At 42.7% G+C, this 20445-nt stretch overlaps 2 protein-coding genes across 11 annotated transcripts in view; one reads left to right on the top strand and one right to left on the bottom strand.

Moving 5' to 3' along the window:
- ttc7a (tetratricopeptide repeat domain 7A) overlaps nucleotides 1–20445 on the top strand; it is a 60065-nt gene that overhangs the window by 21190 nt on the left and 18430 nt on the right. The window lies entirely within an intron of this gene.
- Nucleotides 3145–19118, bottom strand: LOC124849328. 9 transcript variants are annotated; one of them, XM_047334882.1, is made up of 20 exons: nucleotides 18655–19118; nucleotides 16324–16435; nucleotides 16066–16228; nucleotides 15741–15933; nucleotides 15439–15510; nucleotides 14088–14162; nucleotides 13782–13871; nucleotides 12791–12865; nucleotides 12486–12575; nucleotides 11544–11618; nucleotides 11239–11328; nucleotides 10380–10454; nucleotides 10073–10162; nucleotides 9479–9550; nucleotides 9259–9364; nucleotides 8777–8847; nucleotides 6622–8689; nucleotides 4659–4832; nucleotides 4048–4092; nucleotides 3802–3920 (listed from the first exon to the last, which is right to left on the bottom strand). In XM_047334882.1, exons 1-19 carry the CDS (start codon nucleotides 18685–18687, stop codon nucleotides 4079–4081), a joined length of 3738 nt encoding a protein of 1245 aa, XP_047190838.1. In that variant the 5' UTR covers nucleotides 18688–19118; the 3' UTR covers nucleotides 3802–3920; nucleotides 4048–4078. The 9 variants fall into 9 exon arrangements, with proteins under 9 accessions (XP_047190835.1, XP_047190833.1, XP_047190834.1 ...); XM_047334879.1 differs by lacking the exon at nucleotides 4048–4092 and having other exon boundaries at nucleotides 3145–3920; nucleotides 4659–4829; XM_047334877.1 differs by lacking the exon at nucleotides 4048–4092 and having other exon boundaries at nucleotides 3145–3920; nucleotides 18655–19117.

Here is a 20445-nt window from a genome sequence, read left to right as displayed (position 1 = left end):
ATTGTTTACGTTTTACTGGAAAAAATCTTTGCTCCTTCCCGAAGCTCTCACAAATCATCTTGCCCAGTTAGCAGCTATATAGCCGGTGAACAAAGAAGAACATTTAGTCGCTAAAGAGCCAGCCACTTCCCTCGGGAGCTGGAAGACATCAAAACGGAGCTAAAAGGGAGAGGAAAGAAGTGGGAGTCATTTTTCTAGGGAGTCACAAGTTAATGTAATGCAAAGACTCGCAGAGGGGCGAGCGCACATGACAGACGGGGTTAATGTGCAGACCCTGAATTCACACAGAGGCATTAAATAAAACAGCTACTTCACTGTCTCAAAATGACGCCTGCACATGTTCGTTTACATGAGTGTTGCAATTAATGTGTCCCCTCAACCTAGTCCTGCAATATGCACATGAAGATGAATCCAGCCGAGGCCAGAATGTAATCAATGCCCCCGGGACCCGTTGGGGCCGAGGCCAAGTTGCAGATCTCAGAGCTAGAAATTGAAGCACTGAGACAGAGAGCGAGAGAGAGCGAGCGAGAGAGGATAATGAAAGGAGGTGTTTTCTCAGTAACAAGCTCATTGAATATCATTTGCTCTGGAGTGAGGATCAGGGATCAAAGCTCGTATTGTGCGCGGCGCTAGGCATTCCACGACAGTTACTTGTTACAGTGTGTGTGTGTGTGTGTGTGTGTGTGTGTGTGTGCGTGTGCATGCATGTGTGTGATTCTCGTTAGCCACTGCCTCTCTGCACCTCAGCAAACTGTCAGCTCGCTGTAGCATACCGGATTTCTCCTTCCTTCTATTCTCCCACATCCTCTACCCCCGGCTTCTCTCTCTCTCTCTCTCTCTCCCCCCTTCACAATCTCCTTCTCTTTTTGCCTCACATCTTTTTTATCTCTCTGTCTCTGTTTTCTCCCTTTTCTTTGAAATTTTAATCACCCAGTAAACAGGCCTGCATTTCAATGTGAAATGTGATTCTGATACAGATTGAGAGAGCTGAGGAGAGAAAGGGAGAGTAGGGGGAGGGTTGCGCATGCATGCATGCATGCGCGCGTGTGCGTGTGTGTGTGTGAGTGAGAGAGAGAGGAAGGGAGAGAGAGAGAGAGAGAGATCATGGTCTTACAGTTTGTACTAAAGAGAATGACTAATCCCAGCCTTTGATTCTGCATTCATCTAACGGGATGTAGCAGCATGGGCAAGTGTGCATGTGTGCGAATCTGTACAAGTGTGTGTGTTTATTAGCATGCACGTGCATGCCGGGGTCATGCTCTGCTACTCAAAGCGTCCATGTTTGCACAGGCTCGTGTTTCTCTCATGCATTTCCATTCAAGTGAAAAGGAAAGTGGTAGCAGACTTTTTGACCCCACTATGGGTACATGCATGTTTTTGTTGGTTGTTGTTGGTGTGTGTGTGTGTGTGTGTGTGTGTGTGTGTGCACGTGTGCACACACACACTTATGTGCCGGTAGAGAATACACACTGATCTGTGGGAGTGCAGAATGAGTAATACTGTAGATGTGCCATTTTTTTCCAGGGGAACATTAATAGCTATTTTTATATTTACGTTCTCCCTCACTACTCTTAGCATTTACACTGAGCTACACTATTTGCTACCATCAATCCACAAGCACTGCTTTGTCACACAAGCCAGACTCATTCCCAGGAGGCTGGAAATGACAGCCTTTGTAACCAGATGTGGAGTTGTGAGTGCTGTGATTTTGAGGGAATCTATTATTTTTCTGGAGAGACGAGGGGAACACTAGTGTGTGTGTGTGTGTGTGTGTGTGTGTGTGTGTGTGTGTGTGTGTGTGTGTGTGTGTGTGTGTGTGTGTGTGTGTGTGTGTGTGTGTGTGTGTGTGTGTGTGTGTGTGTGTGTGTGTGTGTGTGTGTGTGTGTGTGTGTGTGTGTGTGTGTGTGTGTGTGTGTGTGTGATCGAGTGCTGCATAACATACTGTGTCCTTGGATGCCTTAGATCACTGCCATGTGCTCATCATGTCAGACTGAACATGTGAATACATTTGAAAGAAGTAGTACATTTTCAAATATTGCCCTCATCTGCAGAAAAAACAAGCCAGATTTTGAATCACTAACTAATTATTATGTGAAACTTCTGCAAGTGCTGACTTTGACTGATGACTGCTGGACGCAATCAAAAGAAGTGGAATGGAAGCTATTTGGAATTGAATTGTGAATGAGAACATTATTTGTGTCAAAGAGACAAAAGTAAACATACTGTCGTTATTCTACTAAACACAGACATAGAGAGAAGTCAGTAATTTGTATGATTTACACCCACACACACACACACACTCATGCACACACCTTGTCACATTTCAAAACATGGATGGATGTACACCATCAAAATGCTTCTAAACACTTTGCCACACTGGTAATGGGGAGCGTGGAGACGCACAAAAATCACAGACACACTGGTGGACCCCTAATAGCAGGCGTATCCTTAACACAAAGTCCCTCGGCAGCACTTGTCATCCGCACGTCAGAAAATCCAACCCCCTTCCTCCCACACACACACACACACACACACACACACACACACTCACACACACACACACACACACACACACACACACACACACACACACACACATACGGGTTTATATGATTTAGCAGGACATTTTCTCCAAACAGGCCCGGTGGTGGTTAAGGTGGACTACCCTTTCCTGAGGTCCTAGAGCTATGGGAGTTAGGTTAAAACGCTCTAAAAAATCTGAAAAAAATTTGGGTGACTTTAGCTTTCAGTTACACCCTTCCCAACCTCATACATCCTCATAGACAGCACCCAGACACTATTATGGTTTATGTAGACCGTTCTCTTTTTGAGAAAAACGTGGTTAATGGGGTCCAAACAAACATTAAATGGACTTTAAAGGGACAATGATGTCACTTTTTTAAATGTCTCATTAACATAAATACACAACATGACTGCATCAAGCATTAATGGAACAGTCATGATATGATGATGTTATTATCAGAAGAAATGCTCTAGCACATGAACTACTGTCCTACCTCTACATAATACTCAAATGTATGAACATATTAACAAAAATATGTGAATGAAACAAATGTGTTAAGATGTGCATAAAAATAAGTGCACTTAATCCTGAGCATAAGAAAAAAGAACACCCACAATCAATTGAGTCTTGACATTTTAAACTATTGCATTTAAATTGTAAATGTTAGAACTGTCATTCCACACAACTTTGAAAATATGTCATCCAAGATTAACACATCAGAATATCCACAAATAAAAATAAATTAATTAAAACAAAAGAGATCACTGTAGCTTCACAGCTTATTTTAACTGTATATTGGCAACTTTTTTTATAGCTACATTAGCTAAAAAACCAGACCCCTCACCCCCACACATTGTGGGTTAACAGTTTTTTTTTCTAACTTTTTGTTGCCCTCAACAAAAAATAAATAAATTAAAACAAAAGAGAATTGCTCTGGGTTCCCAGCTTGTGTGTGAAGACGTGAAAGTTTAACATATCAGCATAACGAAAACATTAAAAAAAATTATAAATTATAACAAAAGAGATCACTGTAGCTTCATATTATTTTAACTGTATATTGGCATAACTGCACAAGAACCATTAGCTTTCCTGCTTCTAACAAAAAACCCCCCCGACCCCTCACCCCCACACACAGTTTTTACAGTTTACAGTTTTTGTTGCTGCCTTTTTGCAGCCCTCCCTCTGTTTCTGACAAAGTCCCTAATATTTTGGACAGTTCTCTCTGCCAACACGGGCCCCTCTACCTCCTTGCAGTGACTGCACTCAGCTTTGGTGGCCAGTTTTCCTTCTTTTATTTGCTTGCTGAAATAGCGCATCACTGCAGCAACCTCAGCCTTAATCCACACTCTCTTCGGACACAATCTTCTGGCCCCAGCTTCGCGATGGTCAACTTTTCCTGTAAAATATTCAAGGTAGAAAAAAACCTGAGTTGAATCAATGACACAATTGACTAAAATATTCTTGTTAACTTGTTTCTTTGATGAATATGAGTATTTGCTTTAGGTTTTTATTTGATGGCTCACTTGATATAGTTCACCCTGTAGACAAGTCCACTTAGTGTGTGGACACTTTGGAATACACGGACAGGGGAAAAATTTAAGGAAAAATCTGAATAAGCGTGGAGAAACATTAACTGCAGATGGTTTGATGAAGATGAAAACAAAGTGAATCCAATCCTACAGCCTTTACAGCCACAGGAATTCAACCCAGCTGAACACGTCTAAAAGATTTTGGAGCAGCATGTAAGATGTTCTCCACCACCATCTGCAACACCAAATAATATCAGAAAAACTTTGATCTCTAAATTTTAGTTTTGTCTTGATGCCTAGTGATGACACTATGTCCCTTTGTTATGTTTGCACCTGATCTTTCTTGATCTCAAATAGATGAGCAGATTAAATAAAGATTGTACATATAAATGAGGTAATATCATTTTGAGGTGCATCTCTCCAATAGTGAATTGTGAAGCGCATTGCAGCTGTTGTCGGCTCGCCTATTACAACTTCAGCATTCCGAGCTGCAGGCAATATGGTGGACCTCTGGAGGCCAAGAGACACTTACATGCTTCTGACGTCTTTACATTCCCAGTCGTGTTTACCTTTTTCTTACATTCCAGCAATTTGAAGATGCTTACCTTCAGATGGAGGGGCAGTCTCGATTACTGTGGATGACACCGCTGACACCATTTCCGCAGCTGTGAATGTTGAGTCTGCATCATCCACAGGTTTGCTGGTTCCACACCCTGCTTCATCACTCTCAGGCTCACTTTCCCTGTCCTTGGCCTCAGCATCACTTACCGCGATTTCTTCTGGTAAATTGATAAAAAAAACAAAAACATTTTTTACATTCCATGCTTAATATATAGTAGCATAATTTCAGACCAAAATTCTGTAAATTGGTTTACAGTGTTAACTGAAGAACCCTATTAGGTGAGTTAAGAATCTAAAGCAGGGTTCTCCAAACTGACAATCATGATTGACCGGTCAGTTTTCGTGAGGATCAAAATGCATTTCACTTGAATTATCATCATCATTTTCACCTATCCCAATTTCCTATTGCCTATTGGGGCTGGATTTGACAGTACTGAATTATTCCTAATTGAAATCAATCACTAAACTTCGTTCACAATAAAAGCTTTCAATGACAAATTACATAAAGGCTTTTTAGCAGCTACAGGAAATGCAGTCACTGAGGTTAGCACTGACTGTTATCGTTTGCTATAACTTGATCCACACAACCAGTTATGGACATATATTGTGTGCATTTACCCCTAGTGGCTCATTAACAACCACAGAGAGCAAGCTGATAGATGTTGAACTTTAAATATATATTAAAGATGTCTGTGACTGTCTCACCTCTGTGTCTTTTGTTTTGGATCAGTCTAGTTAAGTCTCAATGTTGTGGTGTTTGTAAATTTGTAATTGTAATTTAGTCATTGTAAGTCATTGTTTTTTGTTGGTGTGTGAAGCACTTTGTATACTTTTTAAAGTGTTAATAAATAAAAGCTTTACTTCCTTTCTAAATAGATTTGGAATTCAAAATTTCTATGATTTATTGGGTATTGGTGGGGGTAGAGAGCATTGTCTTACATGTTGGTCCAAAATCTTTTTATTGTTCAGCTGGGTTGAGATCTGGTGACTGTGAAGGCTTCAGGATTTTATTCACCTCATTTTAATATTCATCTGAAGCTGGGTGACAAATTAAGGTAAAAACCTGAATAAATCACAAGTAAAACCATAACAAATGCAGTTGATTCCACACAGGTGCTGACAACGCGTCATGTGACGAGACTCTCTGTCCAATCAGCAGTCGGCAGTGTTTTCACGTCACATTTTAGTATCGGCTTAGCTCGATTGGAACCTGGCCAGATGTGGGACTAAAAAGTACCAGGTTCCATCCCTAGTGGAAAAAGCTAAATAAAGCGAGCAGAGTCGAGCCAGTACTATGCAGTGGAAAAGCACCATTAGAGGACCTGCAGATCAATACAAAGCAGTTCTTAGAGACCCCCCTTATCCTATGATGAAACATTTCTATCCTGATGGGAGTGCTCTCTTCTAGGATGGCAATGCTTGTGAATCATATGCTGTGGCCTTCACAGTCCCCACGTCTAAACCCAGTTGAACTCTGGGAGATTTTGGACCGACTTGTTAGACAATGCTCTCTAGCATCATCATCAAAAAAGCCAAATGAGGGAATATCATTTGGAAGAATGATGTTCATCCCTCCAGTAGAAGCAATGCTGAGGAGTACTCTAACTCCAGTGGTGGCCAAACACCACAAGACATTTTGTGTTTTTTTTCTCTTTCACCTCATCTGTCTGTAGAGTATTTAGTTTCTAGTTAGTTTGCTTACAAATATTTATTTGGACAATATATATATTTTTTTAAAATGACAAAATCACATTGTGATTCAGTTTCCACTGAAACAATAATGCTGAATTATTACCAAGCCCTACTGTGGGCTTTTATTCCCGTTTTTCTGAACAGTGGACCTTATATATGGATATGAAAATGAAATAAATTCAAATCCTTTGACTTAAATAAGAAAAAGAAATAAACACTCAGAAACTTATCTACAAAAAAAATTTCTGTACAAACCTTCAATTTCAATCTCATCCAGTGATCTCCCCTGCATGCTGGAAAGATCTCCTTTTTCCATTGACAAAAGCAGTTTGGAAATCTTGGCCAGTTGAGTTGTGGGAACTGGTAATCTGTAGAAATCGCGGTGAACACGGATGTCGTGACCCAAGAAATCTGCAACCTGATCAAGTTCATTGTTTTTTAAATTAAGGACCTGCGAGAGTGTAGCAACATGTTTCCTGAGATGTGTTGACCTAAGGTACTCAGGGTGCTTTGCTCCACACTGACTTGCATGAACACGTAAACAGTCCTGTCCTCTGTAGTAGCTCATTGATTTGGGTCTTGCAAACAGGAAGACATTTGTGGCACAAACATCACATTCAGCTCTGTTACTGACAAGAAGTGACAGGGCATCAACCATTCTTGGTGTGAGCAGAACTGCAACCTTTCTGCCTCTTTTTCCCATTATTTCGATTCGGCTAAAATAGTTGCAGAGTCTCTTCTCAGTCTTTGACAAACCCATGGCCACATCGTCATGGAGCTTTGTGTTGTCTCTTTCATGAAAACTTTTGAGACGCATTTTTGAAACCTCCCCAGCACGTCTTCGATTGAACACAATGATTTGTGCAAGAGTGACTTTTGCAAGTTGAGCATAGTTCTGAGTGGTAGCTGTCTCCTTCAAGTTGCAAAATGAACTTTCTGCAGATTTGTCAAGGTAGCGATGAAGGGTCTGAACATCTTCTGTGAAGGGCAATGTTGATGGCTTGTTGTATTTTGCATCACTCAGTGTGTTCAGGGCTCTATGAGACACCAACTCAGACCACTTGGACATTTGCAACTTCTTGAATATTTCAGTGGACCTGATCAGTTCTTGATCTTCTGCCATGAGTGCCCTACAATGAACAATGTCACAGATTTTCTGTAGTGCATGTCCCAGTTTCAGCGCAAGGCTTGGTGTAAGGTATGAGGCTTTTTCTTCATCAAAACCTGCAACTTTCTTTACTGCTTGCACAACTCTCTGGAAGTTAGCAGGTTTAACAGCTTCCTCTAAGTTTTGTACTGAGAAATCTGTGCGCAGACATAACAACAAACGCCCCACTTCACGCAGCTTCTGTCGCAGGTACTCATGTTTTGTAGGGTCTTGTCCGTGTTTGTTGTAGAGCGACTGGGCAAACTGAATAATAGATAGGTCATTTCGCACAATGGAGGCAATCTCATCCTGTTTCATGACACCAAGGAGCTTCCACACTCCACTTGAGATCTGCTGAGAGAATGCAGACTCGTGAGCTGCAGCCAAAGCCAGCACTTTAGTTCTCCCAGGTTCTTTATCCAAATCTTGGTTTTCTGGCTTAAAGGGGCATCTGCGGACATGTCTCCAAAGCTCCTTACGAATGTACATCCCTTGACAGTGCATACAGTGAATGAACTTTCCTGGTTGTGATTTAGCTTTTGGTTTCCTTTTCACTTTGACTGGTCCTGTTCCACCTTGTAAAACTTCAGTGTTGTGTTGAAAATTTCCCTTATTCCTCATTTTTTCTAATATTGTCTTGCGCTCTTTTGAGTCTTCTGGAAGGGAAAATGCACGTACAACTTCAGCATGTGTCTTGTGTGTTCTCAAATGGCGGGAGATCTTGCTTTGTGGCTTACCACAAATGTAACAGTAATTTTTTTTACTAAAAATGAGATGTGGCAAGTCTTGTTCATGAAGTTCACCTTTACCCTCTGGATCCCTTGATGAGTCTTTGATGGAATTTCCTGAATCAGATGCGACTTCCATGGGATCTTCAAGAGGTGGATGTTTTGAAGTGCTGGGCACAACTAGGATGTTTGTGTCTGAGGCATCAGATGTTCCAACATCGGGTTTTACCACTTTCTCTTGAATTTGTGTAGCTTTCAACAGTCTTGGCATCAAGTGTATGCTTGCATCTGAATAGTCATCGTCATCATCGTGTGAGTCTGAGTTGGGTACGTAGTCCATATCGGATACGTAATCATCATCATCCAATATTTGGTTCAGTTCTGAATGTGGAAGGTCGTCTTCATCTGAAAGCAGTTCATCCCCAGAAGACCTAGGGAACTTTTGCTGCTGAAATGATGAGAAAGCAAATCATTTTATGTGGTGATGGACACTTAAAGATGGTTCAAGTTCAACAACCTTTAAGAGGATACTCACCTGTGATGGGTCTTGGATGTAATCAGTTGTTATTTGTCTGAGGCAGGATTTATGCCAGACCCCGGAACAAACTGTAACACATTTTGAGTATATTAATTTTAGCACTGTGCGGCTATATACGTTTTTCTCTTGTCATAACACTGTAGTGATCTAGAACACAAAAAACAGCAAAGACTTTTAACTGTTTAAAAAACAAAGGTGGATTCAGGAAAACAATAAGCATAACAGTGTCCATGTCAATTAGGCAAAACGAAACATCTTTAAGTAATCTGGAGCACATGCCGCGATCTAGACTCAGAGGTAGCAGTGTTCAGTTTCATCATGATACCTTTTTACTCATCATAAAACTCGAAAAATTGTTTGTATAATAGCCTATGAAAAGGAGAAGTTTTCATAGGTGTTTCTTTACAGAGTAGTTCATCATACATTAGAGCACATCAAATATATCCACTTACTGCCCTCTGTCACACTAAACATCTCACCTCTGCAGCGATAGCCAAGCCACTTGAAGGCAGATACTGGTCCCACACACTGAACGCATCTGTCCAAAGAGGAGACTGTTGTGCACACCAGGCGATGTTTGCAACACTGTTGGCAAGTGCAAGAGCAGTAAGATGTGAAAAACCTTTACATGTTGATATCTACTGAATCCTGAGAAAAATAATCCAATCAAAGACATTATAAATCTGATATTCAATATACCTTTTCACTGTTGAAAACTGTATCAGTCTCATTTGGACTCGTGAGCTGATTTTGGTTAGTCTCAGTGGTCAACTAAAAAAGAGAACAAGAGCAAACAGGTAAAAAAATTACCACAGTGTTCTGTGTCTAATTGGTTGGTTTCCTTTCTCTATAAATTGTTTAAACCAGAAAAAAGATGTAAGTTTAAAAGTGTGGGCTTTTAAAGTTCTCTGAAGAATATCTTTGAGTATTGTGGAGATTGGGACATAAAAATAATCACACTCTTTGCAGAAGTATGAAAAACAGGAGTCAGGTATGATGAAAAAAAGGAATGATGAAAAAAAACAAACTGAAACACTGTTCTCTGAATTTTTTAATTTGTCTTTCCCATACATCTATGGATTGTCTCTACGAGACCAAATAACTGTACATCGCCGCTGTTCAATTGACTCCTATACCTTCAGCTCTGGCAACCAGAGAAAATACAGACACCACAGATCAGTGTGCCCAGTCTATATTAAATCTACTCTGAAATGTGGTAGATGTGATCACTAGGTTAATAACAAAATAGCCAGAGAAAACTAGTCTTAAAACTAAAAAAGTAGATCAATTTACCTTTTCAATCTTGCCAAGTGGACCCAGAACTGGACTTGGCAGATTCCAGTAAATCGCAGCCAGCTTGTTCGGGCTGCCCTCAGCCATCATCTGTAGCAGATTAAGCAGAGGAAAGGGACAATTAACAGACATGTACTGGGGATGTACCACTAGAGATGATATTTGGGTTCTAGATAAAAGAAACAATCCAACTGTTTACAAAAGCATGACAGGGAAATTTTTGGTTTAAAGCTCACTGGGTAATTTTATACGATATAGAACAACAGGGCAAGATATTAATGGAAGTCTATGTTTTATGACAACATACCTCTTCAACATCTTCACTTGACGAAGGGCAATTTGTGGCTTCACAACCCCTCTGAGACGTGTCCTCGTCAACATACTGTAAGAAAGAAAAAACAGTAAAGATTACCATTAACATCTTGAAGACAAGGATGTTCCCTGTCTAACATTAAATGAAAAGTATCATGGTTGTGTTTTTGCATGTGTTTTGAGGGAAACAAATCTGCTTTGGAACAGGCAACATCAGTCTATACATTATGAAAACTACAATCCCCAAAGTTAATGTTAACTGATGAATTCAGCATTTTGTTGTTCCAATGTTGCTGTAAGGCTTTTTCACTAAGTGACATCATACCTGTAGACTTGTTAGATTAGATGTGGTTCATTTAAATTATATCTTGTCATGAATCCCATTTATTAATGTTGACTGGGTTCCTATTCATGACATGTAACTAGACAACTTACCATAAACATTAAACTAACATGCAGATCAAATGTAGGTGGTCCAAGTAATCTTAAAAACCAAAGTGATGCCACTATGAACACCACCTGGAGTCAGGACCACATAAACACTGAGGTCCTCCTAAGACATAAAAGGTGTTTAACTGGTCGACACACACATACACTGATATATCATAGTAGCTTGGGCTTTGAAAAGCATTTCATGTCAATGTCCTTATAAACTAAGGTCCATATAAACCGTATTACACTCAGACAACTGCAGACACACACAGCATTTCCTTTCAATGTCTTTAAATATTAAGCTCCATGTAAACCATATCACACTCAGACAACTGCAGACACAGCGCATCAGTGAAACATTTTGGCAATTTCAATTTTTTGCCACAAGCAACCTCATTAATCGGTGCATTAGATTCATTCACCTTTTCAACCTTGCCAAGTGGATCCAGAACTGGACTTGGCAGATTCATGGAACTCGCAGCCAGCAAGTTCGGGCTGCCCTCAGCCATCATCTGTAGCAGATAAAGCAGAGGAAAGGGACAATTAACAGACATGTACTGGGGATGAGCCATTAGAAATGATATTTGGGGTCTAGATAAAAGAAACCATCCAACTGTTGACAAAAGCACGAGAGGGAAACTTTGGTTTAAAGCTCACTGGGTAATTTTATATGATATAGAACAACAGTGAGAGATAAAATGGAAATCAATGTTTTGTGACAACATACCTCTTCAACATCTTCACTTGACGAAGGGCAATTTGTGGCTTCACAACCCCTCTGAGACGTGTCCTCGTCAACATACTGTAAGAAAGAAAAAACAGTAAAGATTACCATTAACATCTTGAAGACAAGGATGTTCCCTGTCTAACATTAAATGAAAAGTATCATGGTTGTGTTTTTGCATGTGTTTTGAGGGAAACAAATCTGCTTTGGAACAGGCAACATCAGTCTATACATTATAAAACTACAATCTCCAAAGTTAATGTGAACTGATGAATTCAGCATTTTGTTGTTCCATTGTTGCTGTAAGGCCTTTTCACAAAGTGACATCATACCTGTAGACTTGTTAGATTAGATGTGGTTCATTTAAATTATATCTTGTCATGAATCCCATTTATTACTGTTGACTGGGTTCCTATTCATGACATCTAACTAGACAACTTACCATGAACATTAAACTAACATGCAGCTCAAACGTAGGTGGTCCAAGTAATCTTAAAAACCAAAGTGATGCCACTATGAACACCACCTGGAGTCAGGACCACATAAACACTGAGGTCCTCCTAAGACATAAAAGGGGTTTAACTGGTCGACACACATACACTGATATATCATAGTAGCTTGAGCTTTGAAAAGCATTTCATGTCAATGTCCTTATAAACTACTGTCCATATAAACCATATCACACTCAGACAACTGCATACACGTAGACACACACAGCATTTCATGTCAATGTCCTTATAAACTACGGTCCATATAAACCATATTACACTCAGACAACTGCAGACACACACAGCATTTCATTTCAATGTCCTTAAATATTAAGCTCCATGTAAACCATATCACACTCAGACAACTGCAGACACACAGAGCATCAGTGAAACATGTTGGCTGTTTAAAATTTTTGCCATAAGTAACCTCATTAATCAGTGCATTAGATTAATTTACCTTTTCAACCTTGCCAAGTGGATCCAGAACTGGACTTGGCAGATTCATGGAAATCGCAGCCAGCTTGTTCGGGCTGCCCTCAGCCATCATCTGTAGCAGATAAAGCAGAGGAAAGGGACAATTAACAGACATGTACTGGGGATGTACCATTAGAAATTATATTTGGGGTCTAGATAAAAGATACCATCCAACTGTTGACAAAAGCACGAGAGGGAAACTTTGGTTTGAAGCTTACTGGGTAATTTTATACGATATAGAACAACAGTGAGAGATAAAATGGAAATCGATGTTTTGTGACAACATACCTCTTCAACATCTTCACTTGACGAAGGGCAATTTGTGGCTTCACAACCCCTCTGAGACGTGTCCTCGTCAACAAACTGTAAGAAAGAAAAAACAGTAAAGATTACCATTAACATCTTGAAGACAAGGATGTTCCCTGTCTAACATTAAATGAAAAGTATCATGGTTGTGTTTCTGCATGTGTTTTGAGGGAAACAAATCTGCTTTGGAACAGGCAACATCAGTCTATACATTATAAAACTACAATCTCCAAAGTTAATGTTAACCGATGAATTCAGCATTTTGTTGTTCCATTGTATGTCTACGGACAACTCCGTTACTAGAATGATCTCAGACTCTACCTTGAAGAAGTTGCTGTAAGCCTTTCTCACTGAGTGACATCATACCCGTATACTTGTAAGATTAGATGTGGTTCATTTAAATGAGACCTTGTCATGAATTCCAGTTATTACTGTTGACTGGGTCCCTATTCATGACATGTAACTAGACAACTTACCATACACATTAAACTAACATGCAGATCAAATGTAGGTGGTCCAAGTAGTCTTAAAAACCAAAGTGATGCCACTATGAACCCCACCTGGGATCAGGACCACATAAACACTGTGGTCCTCCTAAGACATAAAAGGTGTTTAGCTGCTCGACACACACATACACTGAGATATCATAGTAACTTAAGCTTTTACAAACATTTCATGTCAATGTCCTTATAAATTATGGTCCATATATACCATATCACACTCAGACAACTGCATACACAGACACACAGCATTTCATGTCAATGTCCTTATAAACTACGGTCCATATAAACCATATTACACTCAGACAACTGCAGACACAGCATTTCATGCCAATGTCCTTAAATATTAAGCTCCATGTAAACCATATCGCACTCAGACAACTGCAGACACACAGAGCATCAGTGAAACATGTTGGCTGTTTAAATTTTTTGCCATAAGTAACCTCATTAATCGGTGCATTAGATTAATTTACCTTTTCAACCTTGCCAAGTGGATCCAGAAGAGGACTCGGCAGATTCATGGAACTCGCAGCCAGCTTGTTCGGGCTGCCCTCAGCCATCATCTGTAGCAGATAAAGCAGAGCAAAGGGACAATTAACAGACATGTAATGGGGATGTACCACTAGAGATGATATTTGGGGTCTAGATAAAAGAAACCATCCAACTGTTGACAAAAGCACCAAGGGGGAAACTTTGGCTAAAAGCTCACTGGGTAATTTTATACGATATAGATCAACAGTGAGAGATAAAATGGAAATCAATGTTTTATGACAACATACCTCTTCAACATCTTCACTTGACGAAGGGCAATTTGTGGCTTCACAACCCCTCTGAGACGTGTCCTCGTCAACATCCTTTAACAACAGAAAAAACAGTAAAGATTACCATAAATATCTTGAAGACAAGGTTGTTCCCTGTCTAACATTATGTTTAAATTATCATGGTTGTGTTTCTGCATGTGTTTTGAGGGAAACAAATCTGCTTTGGAACAGGCAACATCAGTCTATACATTATAAAACTACAATCTCCAAAGTTAATGTGAACTGATGAATTCAGCATTTTGTTGTTCCATTGTATATCTACAGACAACTTCGTTACTAGAATGATCTCAGACTCTACCTTGAAGAAGTTGCTGTAAGCCTTTCTCACTGAGTGACATCATACCTGTATACTTGTTAGATTAGATGTGGTTCATTTAAATGAGACCTTGTCATGAATTCCAGTTATTACTGTTGACTGGGACCCTATTCGTGACATGTAACTAGACAACTTACCATACACATTAAACTAACATGCAGATCAAATGTAGGTGGTCCAAGTACTCTTAAAAACCAAAGTGATGCCACTGTGAACACCACCTGGGATCAGGACCACATAAACACTGTGGTCCCCCTATGACATAAAAGGTGTTTAGCTAATCGACACACACGCATACACTGAAATATCATAGTAACTTAAGCTTTGACAAGCATTTCATGTCAATGTCCTTATAAACTACGGTCCATATAAACCATATCACACTCAGACAACTGCATACACACAGACACAGCATTTCATGTCAATGTCCTAATAAACTACGGTCCATATAAACCATATCACACTCAGACAACTGCATACACACAGACACACAGCATTTCATGTCAATGTCCTTATAAATTACGGTCGATATAAACCATATCACACTCAGACAACTGCATACACACAGACACACAGCATTTCATGTCAATGTCCTTATAAATTACGGTCGATATAAACCATATCACACTCAGACAACTGCATACACACAGACACAGCATTTCATAGACAATTTACCAAACACATTAAAGTAACATGCAGATCAAATGTAGGTGGTACCATACTTTTAAACGCTTCTCCACTACGATTCTATTTGATTGTGTTAGCCTTAGTTTCAAAGAGTTGAACCAATAAATGGCCTGTAGAAGCACAGTACAATAACAGGGTCCCAGTCAACAAGTGTAGTTTTGTTCATACTACAGCAAAATGTCCTTTTATTTTTTCCACTTTAAATTCTCAAACCTGGTCATTTTAACAAAAAAAAACTACAAGTGGGTAACTAGGAAATGAGAAAAATTTTCTTTGTAGTTAGACTACAAAGAAATCATTTCTTACTTTTTCACTTGTACAAGGCTTTGATGTGGGTGGTCCCTCACCATGTATCGTCTCCAAAGACTTGCCAGGATTCTAAACATTTTAACAGACATCAGACAAATGAGATCAACTAAAATGACATTTTATAACAGTCAGTATTTTTGATGTGGCAGTTTAGTTGTTTTGTTTTACAATATCAACTAATGGTGTGAATAATGCTGTAAAGATATTTGGACAATATTTAGTATTTATGTGCAATTTTCTGTGGTTAGAGCATTTCATTTATGAGAACTATCAATTTCACAAAGTAGAATTTTAAGCACCTTGCATCTCCATGGCCAGTTTGAGTCACCATAATTGTAGGTGATCTCCTCTCCTGGACCTATGTCTCTTACTGCAAATAAGCACAGATGGGGCTTCCCTTTTACGGTAAAGTACTTCATCCTGGCATTAGGGTTTAAATGGTCATCATTTACCACTCTTCCAAATGACCCATCCTCAGTCGATGCATCAACACTACAAAAACACAAGTAACAATTAATTTCAAAACACACAATTTAGACAAGGTAAATTTGCCTGACTTAAAAATTTATGTTGAGCACACAAAGCAATTATTATCAAAATAAGCATATTAACATTAGTACGCACCACCACAGTTTTCCATTGAAATGGAACTCAAACATAAAGACTTTGAGGTGGTCATGGTAGACTCTCTGTCTCCTCTCACATTCTTGCTTGGTTATCAGTTCACCTCTGTATTCCACCAGAAAGTCTCCTTTTTCAAATGGAGCAGAGGTGAAGATACCACGACCTAGGTCATACACAAATAACAAATAAGTGACAAATAGCAAGGTGACATTTAAAAGAAAGTTTAATTATGATTATACAGACAGTGATTCAACTTACCTTTGATGGCATTGATGTATTTGATGTCAAGTGCCACTTTGTCCCTTCCAGCAGTAATATAAAATGTTGCATCTTCCTTTGGGTTAACACGTCTTCTCCTCTGCATGTTTTGCTTTCAGAAGGCAATAAACTTATCTTAATTTGTATGACAAGCATGATCAGAAAAAAAGTATAACTGTGAAAAGGCAGTGAGATCCACCTTAACTTTTTCAGTCTAAAAAAATAACCCCAACCAAACATTTCAACAGTGATTGTCTGATCTTCAGAAAATAATCTAAACTGTGACATTCACAGGACGCTCAATGAACAGACTTCATACCTCATACCTACCAGTAAAATTAGCAAAAACATTCAAACTGTGAAATAATATAAACCAACACTCACAAAATAAACCAGATAGCATGGTTTCCCCTTGTTCTTTTGTTTTTTACATTGTTAATGATATTACATTTTCATTCAACTAAATTAGAAACATCCTCTTACAGGCCCAGAAAACCAAAGCAGTTAAATGAACAGAAACTAACAATGACAATAGTCAAAACCTGAGCTCAAAGCTTGCTGCTTTCTACTTCTTCGTACAAGGCCCATTTCCACTGGCACATTTGGCCGCACCGAGCCACATTCAGCTGAGGTCCGGCGCCCGACGCCCCGTCAACCCGCCGCCGCCCCGCCGCCCCGGCCCCGCTGCTGCCAGCCCCGCTGCCCCACTCCCACTGCTGCCAGCCCCGCCGCCCCGGCCCCGCCGCCCCGGCCCCGCTGCTGCCAGCCCCGCTGCCCCGGCCCCGCTGCCCCGGCCCCGCTGCTGCCAGCCCCGCTGCCCCGGCCCCGCTGCTGCCAGCCCCGCTGCCCCGGCCCCGCTGCTGCCAGCCCCGCTGCCCCACTCCCACTGCTGCCAGCCCCGCTGCCCCGGCCCCGCTGCTGCCAGCCCCGCCGCCCCGGCCCCGCTGCTGCCAGCCCCGCTGCCCCACTCCGCCCCGGCCCCGCTGCTGCCAGCCCCGCTGCCCCACTCCGCCCCACTCCCACTGCTGCCAGCCCCGCTGCCCCACTGCTGCCAGCCCCGCTGCCCCACTCCGCCCCACTCCCACTGCTGCCAGCCCCGCTGCCCCACTGCTGCCAGCCCCGCTGCCCCACTGCTGCCAGCCCCGCTGCCCCACTCCGCCCCACTCCCACTGCTGCCAGCCCCGCTGCCCCGGCCCCGCTGCTGCCAGCCCCGCTGCCCCGGCCCCGCTGCTGCCAGCCCCGCCGCCCCGGCCCCGCTGCTGCCAGCCCCGCTGCCCCACTCCCACTGCTGCCAGCCCCGCTGCCCCGGCCCCGCTGCTGCCAGCCCCGCCGCCCCGGCCCCGCTGCTGCCAGCCCCGCTGCCCCGGCCCCGCTGCTGCCAGCCCCGCCGCCCCGGCCCCGCTGCTGCCAGCCCCGCTGCCCCACTCCGCCCCGGCCCCGCTGCTGCCAGCCCCGCTGCCCCACTCCGCCCCACTCCCACTGCTGCCAGCCCCGCTGCCCCACTGCTGCCAGCCCCGCTGCCCCACTCCGCCCCACTCCCACTGCTGCCAGCCCCGCTGCCCCACTGCTGCCAGCCCCGCTGCCCCACTGCTGCCAGCCCCGCTGCCCCACTCCGCCCCACTCCCACTGCTGCCAGCCCCGCTGCCCCACTCCGCCCCGGCCCCGCTGCTGCCAGCCCCGCTGCCCCGCTCCCACTCCGGCCCGGCCCCGCTGCTACCGGCGCCGCAGTAAAGCGAACCGGACGCCATTTGAGCTTCCAGAGTGTATTTAATCAGCTCTGGTTTTACGTTGCGCAGGAATTACACTTAACTCTGTAAGGGCAAATGTGAGGGCACCAGACCACAGTTTCCCCCCACAGCCCAAAGTGCGGCTCCGGGCGGCGCATCATCAGTTGAGAGCACACCCACAACCAGGTAGCCCTGCTGGGATGGAGAAGCAAACACCTGCCGGGCCTGGCAGATGAGCCGAGCCAGCACGTGTATATGGCTAGGCAAACGTAGCAACAAACATATTGACTTTGCCTAGCAAGCTACCAACAATCAAATAAAGGTAATTTTTTTCTGTGCTGTATACTTTATTGCTTGGTTTTGAATTAAAAAATACCTGAGCTGCCAACTTATGTTAGTTACTTCTGCCCTGTTCTCTGCCGACTGTACTCTGTTTTAATAGCAAATAAATGTATGTTCGTGGCTTAACGAGCTGCACGAAGCCGCTAAGAAACTTAGCTCTGCTAGCCTAGCACATGCACCGACTAAAAGCAACTTTGGCTTACACTGCAAAAAGCATAAAATCAACCATATGTATGTTATATTTACAAATTTAAATCCTTACCGTCGTGTACAGCGCTGTCCCAGTAGGCTTCATCAGTTACGCCATGTTGTTGTTCTCCAGGTACATTTAATTTTTAAAAGGCGACAGCCGAAACGTGGTCAGGAGTAGCGTCGACTCGTCTGGCTGTATGCCCCGCCCACATAGGTCAACCACCCAATCACAACACAGCGCGCGCAAATTGCACTTGTGTATCAGAAATGTGTAAGAAACTGCAATCTACGACCCACCGATGGGGTCCGCTGTGCTATACACTGGGATACACTCAAAATCAGGTCAAGTGGTAAAAAAGGACTTTCAAAGAAAATGAGAATATATGTTAGTTAGACACTAACAAATGCTTATACACTCTTTGAATTAGGCGGACCTTGGCATAGTCCGCCTAATCCCACTAGGTCCGCGGAGCCCAGGTGAAATGTCAGGTACAATGTCCTTCCAAACCACATATACCAACACACACACACACACACACACACACACACACACACTCTCTTCCAACCTGCTTCCATCTTCTCCTCAACCCCTCCACACAAACACACACTCTCTCTCTCTCTTCCAACCTTACTCCATCTTCTCGTTACCCCCTCCACACACACACGCATACACACACACACACCCTTCCCCCCCAGTCGTCCACCAAGCAGTGAGTTGGTAATGAGGCGCATTTCACTGAGAGTTTTCTCCCCTGACACTAGCTTGTCTCGCTCCGCTATTGATCCTCACCCTCCCGCCATATCCCTTCCCCCTTCCCTTTCTCCTTCCCTCTCTCAACCCCCCCGCCCCCCCATAGCCCCCCCTCCCCCACTCACTCTCTCCCATCTGACAGGAAAGTACAGAATAATTGGAGGAGCCTTCAACAACAGGGAGGCAGTGGACAGCTAGGCAGGCGGGCGTCAGATATGGCGAACACCATCGTCTCCCTGTCTCTCTCTCTCTCTCTCTCTCTCTCTCTCTCTGTCCTCACACTCATGGAAGAGTGATGCCCATGACAGACTGCATCCTCTGAGAGCCCCTTCTGGCAATTATGACACACAGGCGCACATGCACGCACAAACACACACACACACACAGACACACACACACACACACACACACACAAACACACACACACACAAACACGCACACACACACACACACACACACACACACACACACACACACACACACACACACACACACACACACACACACACACACACACACACACAGACACACACACACCAGAGAATCCCACATCACTTAACCAGTTGTCTTCAACTAAAAGAGCCGAGCAAAGACACTCTGTGGCTTCTACTCTTCAACCTCTTAACACAAACACAAGCACCCATACACACCCATACACCCACACGCACACACACTCTTTATAGCTTGTTGTTGATGACCATCTTTACCCCCTCTCGCTTTCTATCGATCCATGTGTACCTCAATCCACATGCATCAGTGAGATGCTGACGGGTCTTCCGCACTTACCCAGCAGCTACTGTCGAAGCCCGAACACTTACACAAGCACACGAATCCATGTTTGTACACTTCTTTATTTTCATGGCCAAATAAGCAATTGTGATAATATCAGAGTTTGCTGAGGGCCACCCTGACACATATTCAAAGTCTCTCTCTATTGCAAACTTGTGAACGTGTTTTGTGCACACACTCGTCAGTGACAATGAGAACAGGTCCGACTGTGTTTGAGTCAATCAAACATTCCTTCAGGCTTCTCAGTTTACAGTTTGATTTCCATAGGGGTATGTGCTATGGCAATAAAACACGAAAAAGCACCATAACATTGAGCAAAGA

Source organism: Scophthalmus maximus, chromosome 10 (genome assembly GCF_022379125.1).
Source record: "Scophthalmus maximus strain ysfricsl-2021 chromosome 10, ASM2237912v1, whole genome shotgun sequence".
NCBI classification, from domain to species: Eukaryota; Metazoa; Chordata; class Actinopteri; order Pleuronectiformes; family Scophthalmidae; genus Scophthalmus; species Scophthalmus maximus.
Note: the sequence above shows the minus strand (reverse complement) of the source record. Positions and strands in the feature narration are given on the sequence as shown.

Coding starts and splice junctions, on each gene's coding strand:
- LOC124849328 (XM_047334877.1), bottom strand. CDS start 18,687: ATGAAGCCTACTGGGACAGCGCTGTACACGACG. Junction 16,436..18,654: donor GGACAGCGCTGTACACGACG/GTAAGGATTTAA, acceptor GCCTTCTGAAAG/CAAAACATGCAGAGGAGAAG. Junction 14,163..15,438: donor AGCCTTGTACAAGTGAAAAA/GTAAGAAATGAT, acceptor CTGTTGTTAAAG/GATGTTGACGAGGACACGTC.